The 14,153-nt window shown below is 40.5% G+C and overlaps 1 protein-coding gene across 7 annotated transcripts in view; it reads left to right on the plus strand.

Annotated features, from left to right (window-relative positions):
* USP6NL (USP6 N-terminal like) overlaps positions 1-14,153 on the plus strand; it is a 203,817-nt gene that overhangs the window by 178,881 nt on the left and 10,783 nt on the right. For all 7 annotated transcript variants that reach the window (XM_043553006.1, XM_037889328.2, XM_037889330.2 and 4 more), the window contains 3 exons: positions 552-617; positions 707-806; positions 4,797-4,949. In XM_043553006.1, coding sequence (XP_043408941.1) covers positions 552-617; positions 707-806; positions 4,797-4,949 — 319 coding nt within the window. The remainder of the gene's footprint in view (positions 1-551; positions 618-706; positions 807-4,796; positions 4,950-14,153) is intronic.

Raw genomic sequence — 14,153 nt, forward strand, 5'->3', positions numbered from 1 at the left:
TTTCCTGGTGGATAGATCTCCACCTCACAAGATCACCACCTCATCTAGCACTAATAGGCACCCTTGCTAGCAGCCTTGTCAGCAGAGAAGTTAAAGATTAAATGGGCCTGCAGACTGAGCTCTGGCTCCTCCAGAACATGAAAGAAACATGCACTCTCTTCTATACTTGTTTTGACAATAAGTGGAAGACTTAATGTTTCCAGGGGTACCCCTTAATATTCATCCTCAAACATCTACATCTCTCTTCAGAAAAAGGAGATGAAGGAAAAATATAAACAAGAGAGAGAAACCTGGACTGAAGCAACGTTGTTTGAAATAGAATTCTTTTGTGTGAAGAATGCCTGAACGCTATGCCCAGACAGCAGTAGCAGCTAAGTTCAATTGTACAGTGAGCAAGTCTTAGGGCAGGAGTTAGTCTAACAGCTCACTTTGAGTTTTGGGCTGAAGGTACTTTGCTATTGCTCCAGGTTAAAAAGTGGGAGGCCTTTATGTGCTTGGCAGTACATTGCAGCGTTCTTAATAGAGTATTTATAAATTGTTGCTTTTTACAGGACTCCCAGGAGATTTCCACTAGCTTTTACACAATGAAGTGGTTTTTTCAGTGTTTCCTTGATCGTGTGAGTATCTGTATATTTTTGTATTTCTATTTTTAGTCATATGTTAGGGTAAGCTGTTTTGACATTTCTGGCTGATTCTGTCATTGCAGACTCCCTTTACATTAACTCTCAGGATATGGGATATCTACATACTTGAAGGAGAGCGAGTTCTCACTGCTATGTCTTACACAATTCTGAAACTACATAGAAGTAAGAGATCTCTCATAAACTTAAATGCTAAACAAAGATTCGACTAGTTTTTAAGTAGTCTATTGTTTTTTAAAAATAGTCATTTCCTCTATTTGGCTTTTATTGTTAAAAATATATATATATTTGCAAATGTTTTTTTCTCCTGTTTTGATCTCTCCTTTGTGACTGCATAATCTTTCATCACAGCACAGCGTGACTGTGATGCCCTCAAATTAACAACCTTCTAAATCATGCTATATAGCTGATGCTGGAATTACTGTTCTGCAAGGAACTGACAAAGAATATTGTTCAATTGCATGGCAGGACTTGAAAAGCTAATTATCCGATATCTTGGGTAATTGTGCCAGGAAATCTTAAGTGACTTTCAGGAGAAGAAATGTCTTATTTGGTAGAGTAAATTACTCATTATTATACAGTTGAACAATAGTAAAAAGGGATTTAAATTGTATTTACTCAGTAAATGACACAGCCTCTAGAAAATTGTGGGAATAAGCATTGTAGTTACTTGGGTTCTGGTAATTCTTTAATGTAGTGTTTTGCTAGATCAAAAGAGGGTTAAGAGTCTCAAGTTTGGCCCTTTCCTGTTTTTTGCTTTTTCCCTACTACAATTTTCCAGAAGCCTTTTCCTTTAGCTGGCATGGGGGATGACATGATGCATCCAAGCCTAATTCTACTCTTTGGTGGACCATCTATACTTAATGCCACTCTGTGGTAGATACTGCTTCTCTTTTCCTTACCAGCTACTAAAATAATCACCTGTATAATTTTTCTTTTAACTCTGTGGCTTGGCTTGGCTTGGCTCAGTGCATTGGCTACATAAAAATCTGGTACATAGGCAGTCTTTCTGTGTTTCTGGCTGTTATATAAGGTATTAAACTCCCCTTATTGTAAGCAGCAGGAAACAATTGTGTGAAACATAGTTTTAGAAAAAATTCATAGCTGAAACAGATTCTCTCCCCTCCACCCCCAGTGGGCTTCCTAAAGCAAATCAACATGTTAGTTTCCTAGCTGTGTGCCGTTACTCATCATAGGTTAATATGATAATAAGCTACAACAGGTTGTTCATTACTGTGCTGTTGATGCACTGAGAGAGACAACATCTAAGACATAGTACCTTCAGCCACGAGGGAAGTATGCGAAAAGCCAGTCTCCCTCATACAACCAATGAAATCTTTGCATGTAAATTAGCTGTAGAATAAGGATGGTGAGTAACTTACTTCTGATACTACTATGGTCTAGGATTGTTGGCATGGCATAGATACATGCCTTGATGTGTCATATGTGTAATTCCTCTGATGTCAACAAATATCTTTGAAACCCTCTGTTAAAGTGTCCCATCCTCCTCTAGTGCTGGTCCACACAGAGGATAACAACAACCTACTACTACTTTGTTACTCCATTAGCTCAAGTGGCAAAGATCTGTGTGGTGGATCAACAGGTTCAAACCCTGCACATAAGCGATATGGGTGTCAGTATGATCCCACATGATTAAATTAGGGTTAATTTCAGGGTTTTTTTTTAAAACTAGAAAAATTACACACACAACTACCTTAAAAAGAACACTATTAAGATTGCAAAGTCAAATTAGGAAATTCCAGATTGAAAATTGCCCTGTGCCATATTAATTTTTGGCCCCTTTGTGTGCATGTGCATTATGATACAGTCTTCAATTACATGATCACATGATCTTGAAATTGTACTCCTATTAGCTTTTGTTTCACATATACTTTGCAGTAAGAAGAAATACAGACATGAGTTAAAGCTTTAAATTTTGCTGAGTAAACCCTTTAAATACTAGTAATCACCGACACCTAAAAGTAATAAGGTTGCTGTAGATTTTTTATTAGAATATATTGGGAGCAGGGGAGCCAACACCTGAACTGGAGTTCTGAAATCTAAAAGCAAACAAATCAAGGACTGTACATATTGTAGCTTTTTTTGAGAGACAGTTGGTCTAATGATATTGAGCATATGATCTAGGAGCCTGAACATCATACTGCCAGGGTAAAATTTTCAAAAGCATCCATGTCCCATTTTCTGAAATGACTTAAGAGCCCAAGCCCCATTGACTTTAAATCAGACTTAGGTTCCTAAGTGCATATGTCACTTTTGAAAATGGGTCTTGGGCTCCTAAGTCACTTTGATGCTTCTGAAAATTTTACCCCTAGTCGTGGTTTCAGTGCTGTCTTCTTTTGTGGCCTTGAATAAGTCATATAGGCCCATCAAAGAAGTCTCCAGGGCTCCATGGGAATGCAGAGGTCCATGTGGAGGACTTTGCAGAATTACTATCTTAATCTCGCTAAGTAATTTACCCCATTTAACTATGGGGATGCTGCATCACTATCTCTCACAGGAGCCGCTTATTAGTTTGTTCATAAAAATTTTTGAAGATGAAGAATGTTTATAATTGTTATACTACTTAAAATGTTCAAGAATCTTAAGAACAAGTAATGGTAGGAATCAGATTTCAGTCTTCCTCTTTTCTGAAAACAAAATCAGTATAATTCTTGTCCCACCCCCCTTTTTTTGGTTTGATTTTGTTTGTTTTAAGTGAAGAGTGTTCAGTCGCAAGCCTCTGAGAAACAATAGTGATAATTTGCAGGTTTTTACCTTAATACTAGCCTTTTAACATGTTCAGTGTAGCACCTCACTGCGTAAAAATATCAAGGACTCTTGGAGTATGTCTACACAGCAAAAAAACAAAAAATCCTGCGTCTGGCTCATGGTAGCTGACTCAGGTTCATTGGACTCCAGCTGTGAGGCTGTGTAGACTTGCAGGCTCAGGTGGGAGACCGAGCTCTGGGACTCTCCTACCTCACAGGCTCCCAGAGCCCAGGCTCCAGCTGGAGCCCAGAAGTCTACAAAGCAATGAAACAGCCCCACAGCCTGAGCCAGCCATGGGTGTCTAGTTGCTGTGTAGACATACCCTTTGAGCAGTGTTTCCTGAAGGAAAGACGGGGGAAGCACGAACGAATGGACCACATTGGGAGGCAGAGAAGAGGCATCATGTTCAAACCTCTCATTTGTTCTCCAGAGTCCCAGCTTTCAGTCTTGTCTGTGCTTAAAAGTTTTGTTTTTATAGCTACACAGGCAAAACTGTCCTAGTGTAGATTCATTTATACTGTCTAAAAAGTGTTTCTGCTGATGCAGCTTATTCTGATTCGGTGAGCAAAATAAGCGATACCAGAAAAAAAGCATTTTTTGCCAGTATAACTGCTTCTACAGAAGGTCTTTTGCCAGTATAGCTACGTCGTAATAAAAATCATCCCCCTTACCTGACATAGCTATGCTGGTAAAACTTTTAAGAGTAGAATTGGTTTTTATATATATAAAATAAAAAGTTGGAGTTTAGCTGTTATGACTGCAGAATAAAGCTTCAAAATGTGACCTGAATGTAACTGATGCAGCAATACATACCTGAATCTGCAGAGAGCCTGAAACAATCTCTCTTGCTCTACACTGCCACAGTCATTTCAGTGAGTACTGACTCATTTGCAAATGAGGGCACCTTAAATGTCTTAAATTTTCACGGCTCTTCAAAGCATTTTAAAAGGAGGATAAGTATATTATGAACCATTTCCCAAGGTGGGGGAGCAGGAGATGGAAGATATATAAATGAAAAAAAATCTGTAGATTTTAATGTGTCATATCGGAATTTTAGGAGTGTGTGATTAGTTTCATTTTTCTGAAGGGGACCTTAGTTTTAAAGTTTCAAACACTGACCGAGAGAGAAATATATGGGTACAAAAAAGGAGAAAATGTTTAGAGGGGTAATGAGTGAATGTGTTTTATAGCATGCTTAGTAAATGTCTAGTGTAAAATAACTGCCTGTGATTTTTTTTTCTGTTTAATTAGTTAGATGTGTTTCATTCCATTTGCAAAATTGTTAAAAGAATCTGTAAAGGCATTTCAACTCTGTAGTAGACTTTTTCTTTGGATTTTTATCATAAAAACTTATTTGTCCACAATAATGTTCTTGTTCCGATCTAGAACATCTGCTGAAATTACAAATGGAAGAACTTGTAGAATTTCTTCAGGAGACTCTATCGAAGGATTTCTTCTTAGAAGATGACTTTGTAATAGAGCAGCTCCAAAATTCGATGTCTGAACTGAAACGAGCAAAGTTGGATCTACCAGCAGCTGGTAAGAAACTTCCACCACACATACTGATCTGTACCTTAAGAACTTTTTGGACAAATTAAGTATATAGTTGCCCACTAGTAAAGTGTTAATTGCCCTCCATTAACATCCATGAATACATTGTTTCCTCATCACTACAAAGTGGTTTTAAAAAAAAAAAAAAAAGGTTAGCACTTTATTGCATTTATATGCAAAACACTTAATCCTTCTAGGTTCAGGTAACGGAGTTGAATTAACTTTATTAAGGTGAACTTTTAAAATGGGATGTTTATAAGCAAGAAGATAAAAATCAGGGGATGCTTACTTTTCAAGCCAACAGATTTCGGTCCAAGGTTCTAGATTGTTGTATAGATTAACAACTGCACAGAACTGCTATTCCCCCGAAATATAACCAGAATAAAAAAATCCTCCTTTTAGTCAGATACACCCTTTGAATGCCTTCTAGCTAGTCAGACTTCCTAGATCTTGAACTGATTCACCTCCTCCTTTCCCTCAGAAACTTTGTCTCTCTGTTCTGTAGTAGAAGGAAAGGGGTGTTAGTGCTGAAAGTAACAATGTATGAATTGCGTAATGGAGCACTCCTTTCTATGTAGATACTCTTTCACCTTAAAAAAAACAAACCAAAAACTCCATCTTTAAAAATATCAAATTATCTTATGATTATTTACAGCTCTCTATAGCTATAAATAATACAATTTTATTATGCACAAAAATACGTTAAAAGAATATTATTAAGGTTGCAAAGTCAAACACTCAAAAAATAGGAAATGCCAGAATTAAGGTTGCTCGGACAACGTTAATTTGGCCTCCTTCCGCATATGCATTGTGATACAGTCTTTAATTACATGCTCACTCGTTATTTTTTATCCTTGTTCATTGTGTGGCCCTGGACTTTATTTAGTGCACACTATTCAACTGTGCTCCAAAAACAGAATTATTAATGTCCTCCTGCAGTTTCCCCCTCCCACCTATTTGTTCAGTCTACTTCTCCCATGCAGTCTGGTTGTTGTCCCCTCTACATTTGAGTCGGGCTTCTTGCTCCACGTTGCCTGGATGCCAGCAAGAGGGGTCATTGTGAGCACAGGAGAAACAGGCTCCCCACCTCAGTTCCAGTGCCAAACGCACCACAGCCCAGAGCAGCTGGCAGCTGCAATTACGGGAAAGCCCGGCTTCGCACCTCTAGCCCTGGGATGGGGCACGCTTAGGTGCTCAGCAGCAATGGCACAAGTGTACTCTGAAAGCTAGAGCTTTCCAAAGACAAAGTCACCAGAATTTTTTTTAACATTGCAAAATGTATTTTCCCTGCATTTGGTCTCAGATACTGACATGTTTGGGCTGAAATTCTCCACAAAAATTCAGCCGGAGGAAGATACCCAACATGGAGAATTTCCATGTTGAAGTTCGGTAAAGTTATAAGACCCTGCTTTCTGTTGCTTATCATGGAAAGGGTTGGGCTGCTTTAATAACATGCAGTGCTACTTACCCCTGTATAGGCTGGTTCTGGGCACTAGAAGGTGGGAGCGTCTCTCTCCTGTGTTCCTCCTGCTGACACCCAGGCAGCTTGGAGAAAGAAGCTGCCTGACTCGAATGCAGAGGGGATAAGAGCCAGACTTGTAGCTTGTGACAAGGAGCTTGTGGGGTGGGGTGGGGGACTTGGACTGGAGGATGATGAGGAAGGCAGCTGGGGCTAGGTGGGCAAGGAGACTGGGGCTGAGAGCTGGGGGGAGAATGGGACTGGGTGGGCAAGGAATCTGGGACTGGGAAGTACTGGGGCAAATGGAAGGAGGTGAAGGGGAAGGAGGACAGATCTGATGAGGAACCACAGGAGAAATGGGAAGAAAGGTCTGTGACCACTAGAACACGCTCCTCTCCAGATCCGGAAATGGAACCCATGATTCCTTAGTCTCACCATTCCTCTGCTGTCACCAAAAATCTGTGAAACCCACTGGCCAAGCATCTCTTTCATCCCCTTCTAGCGCTGGTCAATTCAGAAGATGACAGCAAACTACTGCTGTGAGTTATTCCATTAACTTAAGTGGTAGTGGTCTGTATGGTGGATCTTAAGGTTCAAAACTGCTGATGACCCAGGTGGCGTCAACACGGTGCCACATGATGGAGTTTTTTCAGTTTTCTTTTTTAAAAACCTAGGAATTACACACACAAAACTAAGCTAAAATAACGTTATAAAGTCAACTTATCAAAATTTAAGAAATTCCAGAATAAAGGTACCTGAGGAACGTTAATTTGGCCTTTGCACTTGCATGTGCATTATGATACAGTTTTTAGTTACATGATCTTACACTGTTTTTTCCACGGGACCTGTGCCTCATTCAAGTGTGTGGTGTGTTATGTATTTGTGGGGGAAGTATGGGTTTTTACATTATCCTGTGAGGAAGATTAATATTTAGTGTTTATTTTTTGGAAGCAGAAGAGTTGTTGTGAAGTGCAGAATTTTTACTGTCAGTGGAAATATGGTGTATGAGTGTTAAGAGATGTCCCCTAACTTGGCATTTCCTTGCTGTTTAGGGTTTATTTTTGGGGGGGATGGGAAACTTAATGAAGTTTTTGTTAATGAGAATTTCCAAGGGTCTTAATAGGACAATTAATAGGATAAGCAACAAGGGCAGTAAGGTTGGACATTAGGAAAAACTTCCTAACTGTCAGGGTTGTTAAGCATTGGAATAAATTGCCCAGGGAGGTTGTGGAATCTCCATCATTGGAGATGTTTAAAAGCTGGTTAGGCAAACCTGGGATGGTCTAGATAATACTTAGTCCCGCCGTAAGTGCAGGGGTCTGGACTAGATGACCTCTCAAGGTCTCTTCCACTCCTACGATTCTATGGTTCTATATTAGAGAGTCAAGAACTCACTCTGACTTCCCCTGAGGTGTACAGGAATATGGAAGTAGCTGGAGATATCTGAGGTGGAGATCAGGGGAGAGAATGATCAGAGGGAATAGTGTGGACAAGGGAGGCTTGGAGAACTAGAACATCTTGGTATGTGTCTCGCTACCCTGGCATCCCCAGGACTCTGATGAGGCAGAGGAAGCGCTGCTGGAAAAGGGATGATTGGGTACTAGTAGAGAATGGGGACTTGTTTTCCCCCACAACTCATCTCATCCTGGTGACCAGGGAGATGGGATGGGGGACTCTAGTTCTCCATCGACAAATGAGATGGGACTGTTTAGTGAGCTAACTAGGCAGTGGGTTGTAGGGTCTGTTCTTACCTAATAGTTTCAGCACATCCAGTATTCCTGGGTTAGGGAGCCTGTCAAGTATGATATTTGCTCTGCTGGACCAAGCACAGCTCTTCAGCTCAGAGGTGCCTCTGTCAAAGCCATGGAGCATTGACAGAAGTATGAGAGTCTCCTGCTTTGGAGATCTCAATTCCTTTGGGAACCCTATTAACCTCTCCTCCCCTGCCCCATCCCTCCCGGCCTGCTTGAATGAGCCTGGGTTTGTAGTGTAGAGGAGATATGCACACACTGGTGTTCATTGTCTCTTACTTCAAGATGAGGGAGGGAAGCAAGAACCAGGTCGGATAGGCCTTCTCTCCCCATTTTCAGATTCCCGTTGAGAGGAGAAAGAGATTAAGTGAAGTTTCCCAATCAGATGTATGCTCCAGTGGGAGTAAAATAATCTGTGAAAGCACTTTCCATTTGATTTTCTTCTTCTGAAGGAGAGGTGTCAGACTGAGGGAGACCGCCCTATGCTGTTTCTCCTCCTGATAGAAATCATGCTTCTCTTCAGTGTGTAACCCACGTTTATACAGTGTTGCTCTAACCCCCTTCTAGGGGCTAGTCCTTATACAGGGCTACAGCCTTTGTCTGCAGAAGCTGGGTTCTTTAGGTCAGGCAGTAGGGGCTCTTCCTTTTACATCCAGAGGTCCCCGGTTCAGGCCTTGCTGCTGCCCACTCATCCTGGAGTGTCACTTTAAAGCAGAAAGAAGGATTGCGTTTATACCAAGTTCTCACCAAGGGTAGTGAAATAGGACAAGTGTCCAATCCTAGGTCTCCCTTGGGAAGGGAGCAGGCATGTTCTTTAAGGAAGTGAGATGTGCACTGGAGATGCATGTATCTTAGTGTTTGATGATGGGGGGGGGGGGGGGGGGCTTGGTATTTAGTAGTAAAATCTCTGGGGAATGATAACCCATGGAGGTACAGGGCATGTATCTCTACCATAAGAAATTATGGAGTTGGAATACAAGTCATACTCCACAGTAGACAATGCAGATCTTCAGAGTAGCAGCCATGTTAGTCTGTATCCGTAAAAAGAAAAGGAGTACTTGTGGCACCTTAGAGACTAACAAATTTATTAGAACATAAGCTTTTGTGAGCTACAACTCACTTCATTGGATGCAATGCAGATCTTGTTTGTTAAAAGGTGTGGCTCTTGAGCCAATAATCGTTTGTTTTCAGAATTTCTTTTGCTCTTACTTTTGGGTAGCCAAAGTACCACTGATGTGAAAAAAATAACTATTTTTTAACATGGGGTGTGCTGCTACTTAGGTGAGATCACTGCAAACAAAGGTAACTGTGTTTTATTGCTGGATGGGGGGGGAGGAGACTTTGATTTTCTTTTATTTCTGCCTTAGTAGCCTGGGAAACTCTCTGTATGTGTGGTATATTTTTGTTTGGGGTGAGTGGAAATATTACTCACTTTTTTCACAAAATAAATATAAAATACCTTTATCCTAATCCTCGGAAATCTAGCAGATTTGTCTCCTGTTATCGTTAGCTGAGTAAGTCTGATGCCTCGTTTGTTCTTCATATGAATTTCACAAGCCTTTGGTTTTTCTTCACTCTGATGTTAATTTTGGTTTTTCTAATCACTGTCTTCAGGCAATAATATTTTTCTACAGGCTCTCAGCATTCTCTTGACATTTAACCTTGCTCAAACCTTGTCTGTCTGATTCTGCTACTTGCATGCTCTTTAGCCTTTTTATTTTATTTTATTTTTTTTTTTACATAAACTTGTCAAATTACTATATGCCAGGTAGCAATGCATAGAAAAGCTAGTCTGGGCATGTAAGCATACATTAGAGTCTGGGGGGAAAAAAAGTTTGTTTTATCTTTTTTTCCTCAACTAAAATTGGAGAGAAATACTACTTCCCTTCTTACATTCTTGCACTGAGCAACAATAACATCTTTAATTGTTATGAACTAAAAACCATTTAAAAAGAACATAAAACTATAGCCTTCATCAGACTGCATCAGTATCAGTCATCCAAAAATAGCAGAGAGCTAATTAAGCTCAGCGGAATTCTCCATCTGTCAGTCTCTGTTAGTACAGGAAAATCCAGACACCCTGTTTGGGCAGGCTGTGGTCAGATATCAAAAGAGGTATTAACTTTGCCCAGCACTTAAAGTAATGCAGGTTTCCTCCTGGAACAGCATTCCCTTGGTTTCTTCTTGCGTGGCTTTAAACTCAGAACCAAAGAGCTCCCTTTCTTCAGAAGAAGGGCAGGGGGATGAAGAGGCAGAAAAACGTCAATATTTGGGGTTTTTTTGTTCGTTTGTTTAAATGGTTTGCCTACGTGTGTTGAGATGAAGCCATTAAATACTTAGTGTGAACATCCAGGTTCCAGGAGCACAATGAGATCACAATCAAGTTAGTTGCCATGGAGCTAGCCATAAAGCATAGGGCACCCACTGAAATGTCAAACACCAAAGCCAGGAATATTGTTCATAGAGCAGATTGCATATCTGGCAGAATCCTCTCGTGAGTCAATCTGTGCAGGATGGACTCTGCTAACCTGGTGGAAGCTTTAGGAATGTGGAGTGCTTCAGAAGATGCCTCATAGTTTCAAGCCCCTCCTTTCATCAAGCCACCAGGAGGAGGACTACAAATGCTCACGTAGAGGCAAGCAACCTTTCTGAGATTTCTCCTTTGCATCCCCTCAAACAGTCTTAGCAGAAGAGAAAACATCATCTCCTGGGGCCATTGCAATGCAGTGAGGGGTACACGGCCAAGAAACAACTTCTGAAATCTGCTAATGCACACTACCTCTAAGTCTGCATGACTCCAGTCTCCATCCTCCTGACGGACCCTTTTGTAACAGGCTGTTATTCTGTGGGTACTTTGCTCCATAGAGCAATGGGTAATGGAAGTAACTCATTGAGTTATGCCACTGAGTTTAAAAAAAAAAACAACTCTGCAACACAGATTCTTTACTTGCCAAGTTTCAAAAAATACTTTGAAATTCTCCTAAATTATGGGAATAACTTCTCACCTATTCTCAGTTAGTCACAGAACCAGTAACAAAATCAATGTGCTTCCAAGAGGCCAGCCTCCACCTTCTCTGTAGACCTTAGGCAGTTGGGTGGAAACTGGATCCTGAATCTAAAGTTCCTGAACAAGTCAGTCAGGTCAGAATTCAAAATTTGAAGACCCTGAAGTCCACTCTTGCAGCAACCTACCATCCATATTGTGATCCACAAAGCACAAAAGTGGTCCCAAAAATCATCCTGTGACCCAAATCTCGCATTTCTTCATGTCTGTAAGGACTTCAATGGAACTACACCAATTTATAGTAGCTGACAATTTCTCCTGAGGTCCTCTAGTAGGCACTGCTCCACTTTTACATAGCCACTATTTCTGTCAAATTCCAAACCTGGAATCTGCCTTTGTCATTTTACACTCTGTGTGTGTAGTAACCCTTGCTTTAAAGTTTGGCTGCCTCAGTTGCACCCACATTTCTGGCTTTTCTGTGTGCAGAAAAATTAGTGGGAATTTTGAATATCATGTTTTTCACAGGTTTTGTTTTTCAGTTTCATATTTTTCTATGAATTCTGCACCCATGTATGTAATATTTTAGTGATAATCTGCCAAAGGATGTATGCCATTAGCTGTAAATGTTAGACAGTGCAATGCATCTTACGACACTGATAAGGCAACAAAATTATGAAACTCTGCTTGATTTACTATTTCTAATGCTATGTATCTTTTACTGTTTTTTGTTTCAGAGGAATTTGGGATTTTTCACTTATATGTTTGGAGAAAACAAACGTAGCTATTTTTTTATTTTTGTACTGCACTTTATTTATTAACCAACTAAACCAAAATACATTTCTGTCATGTGTTTCTTATAATTTTTCTAGTGCTTGTCTGATGTGTATTTTCTGATGTTTAAAAGAATAGTAGGGCATGGAATGGTGTTATTTCCAGCAATTTTATATATTGGTTCTGCACTATTTAAAAATCTTCTATTGCTTGACCTCTTTAGTTTGCATAAATAAAAATGTTTATAATTATAAAGTGAGTTTTTGCTACCATTGGCACTGCAAACCTAATATAGCTACAGAAAAGCAAACTGTGTATTCTCATCTGCCTCATGCTCCATCATCAAAATTGCCATCCAAGTTATAACTACAGAATCCCCTTTTGTTGATGATGGCATTTTGAGGAGCAAGAAGGTAGTCTGACTTTCTGATAGCAACTTGAACTTCCAGTACAATCAGTAACATTTTAAAAAGTCCATTGTGACTTGTAAATGGAGCAAATAAGATGGAGAAAGTCACTGATGCTAAATAAACACAAAATACCAAGATGTCATTTTAACTGAATAATTTTTCTGACCCTTTACCATGCTTGAAAACTGTATTAGAACAAAGTGTGTATATGCTTGCGCTGAAATTAAGGACTAGACTGTTGTTCACCGGAGAGAGCACTTAAAACACTTTACTCCAATTATATGTCTGTTATTCAATACAAGAAGCTGTTAGTGCCTACTGAAGCAATTAATCTGTAAAGTCTTGTAGTTGGGATTGATTTCCACTGGGTGGTGACAGAGACTTTTTAGATCAAGAGTAAATCAGTAGAATAAAAACCCTTTTAATGTGACTCTAATTTCAGATCATTTTAGGAATAGTCGTATTGTTTTCCCCCGTTTTTTGCTGCTCTCTCTGGTTTTTGGTACTGATGCTGAATGGACTCCCCTAACTTTAGACACAGGACAACCAAATCATTACATGCTTCCACAAAAAAATGGCACTGTATCAACTCTGTAGTCAGGGCCGGCTCTAGGTTTTTTGCCGCCCCAAGCAAAAAATTTTTTGGCTACCCCCCTTGTTGGCCGGAATGCCGCACCTGGAAATGTGCCCATAGGCGCCGACTCCATGGGTGCTCTGGGGCTGGAGCACCCCTGGGGAAAAAATTAGTGGGTGCTCTGCTCCCACTGGCAGCTCCCCGCCCTTCCCCCCCACCCAAACTCACCTACGCTCCCCTTCTCCTCCCTCCACCCCTGGGGGACGGGGGGGGGGCGTGAGCCCCCACCAGAGCAGGGTAAAGTCAGCACCTATGAATGTGCTGCCCCTGGAAATGTGCCACCCCCAGAACGTGCTTGCTTGGCTGGTGCCTAGAGCCAGTCCTGTCTGTAGTTTCTCATGCAGAGTTTCTATCAGATTCCTTTTGAGGAAGGCCCAATAATTAAACCTTTTGTTTAGTTTCTTGGTATGTTAAAGGGGAGGAGGAGGGAGAAGAATACAATTTCACACCTCACTATGCATCTAATAGTGGCAGGCTAAGAAAAATCCAGTTGCCCAGAAAGCTCCAGAAAACAAAACCAGCACATTTGGGCAATAATAATGTTAATTATTACTACCAAAACAGCCACCGGCAGACAGTTTCCACTTCATGTTTTCTGTTTTTTCAGTTGCCCTATTAATATTAATCTTTTGGTGCAAATGCATCTTAAAGAGAAGATTTGTTAACCTTTGTAAACTATATAAAAATACCCAGCCCAGAAACTACTGTCAACACGATAAAAATGGGCCCTGCAGTCAAACAAGTGAGTGTGCCTTGAATGTTCGTAAACTCAATCTTTGGACCAATGGTGGAAACAAATTCCAGTTAAGGCAGCAACACTGAGAACACCCTGTTGCTAATTCTTAGGTGTTCAGGTCTGGGGACTCTTAGCAATTGATCTTAAAAATCGCAGTTGAAGGGGTCAAGGTAAAAGCGTGCCTGAGGCTGCAGGTGAAGCTTTAGGCGGAAGTGTGGTGGAACATGATGCAGAACTTGCAAGGGAATATTTGGCATGTTACTGTGACAAGTCATGAGATGTTTTATTTGCATACTTTTTCTCAACAGAGGGGCTTGCGCACTCTCTCTCTGTTTCTATGGTTATTTGCTTGCTCTTTCACTCTGGGTATTTATTTTTATTTTTTTTTCTCATTTTGCTTTTTTTAGAGGTGAGGATGTGAACCTGT

The sequence above is a fragment of the Chelonia mydas genome, chromosome 1 (genome assembly GCF_015237465.2).
Source record: "Chelonia mydas isolate rCheMyd1 chromosome 1, rCheMyd1.pri.v2, whole genome shotgun sequence".
In the NCBI taxonomy this organism is placed as follows: Eukaryota; Metazoa; Chordata; order Testudines; family Cheloniidae; genus Chelonia; species Chelonia mydas.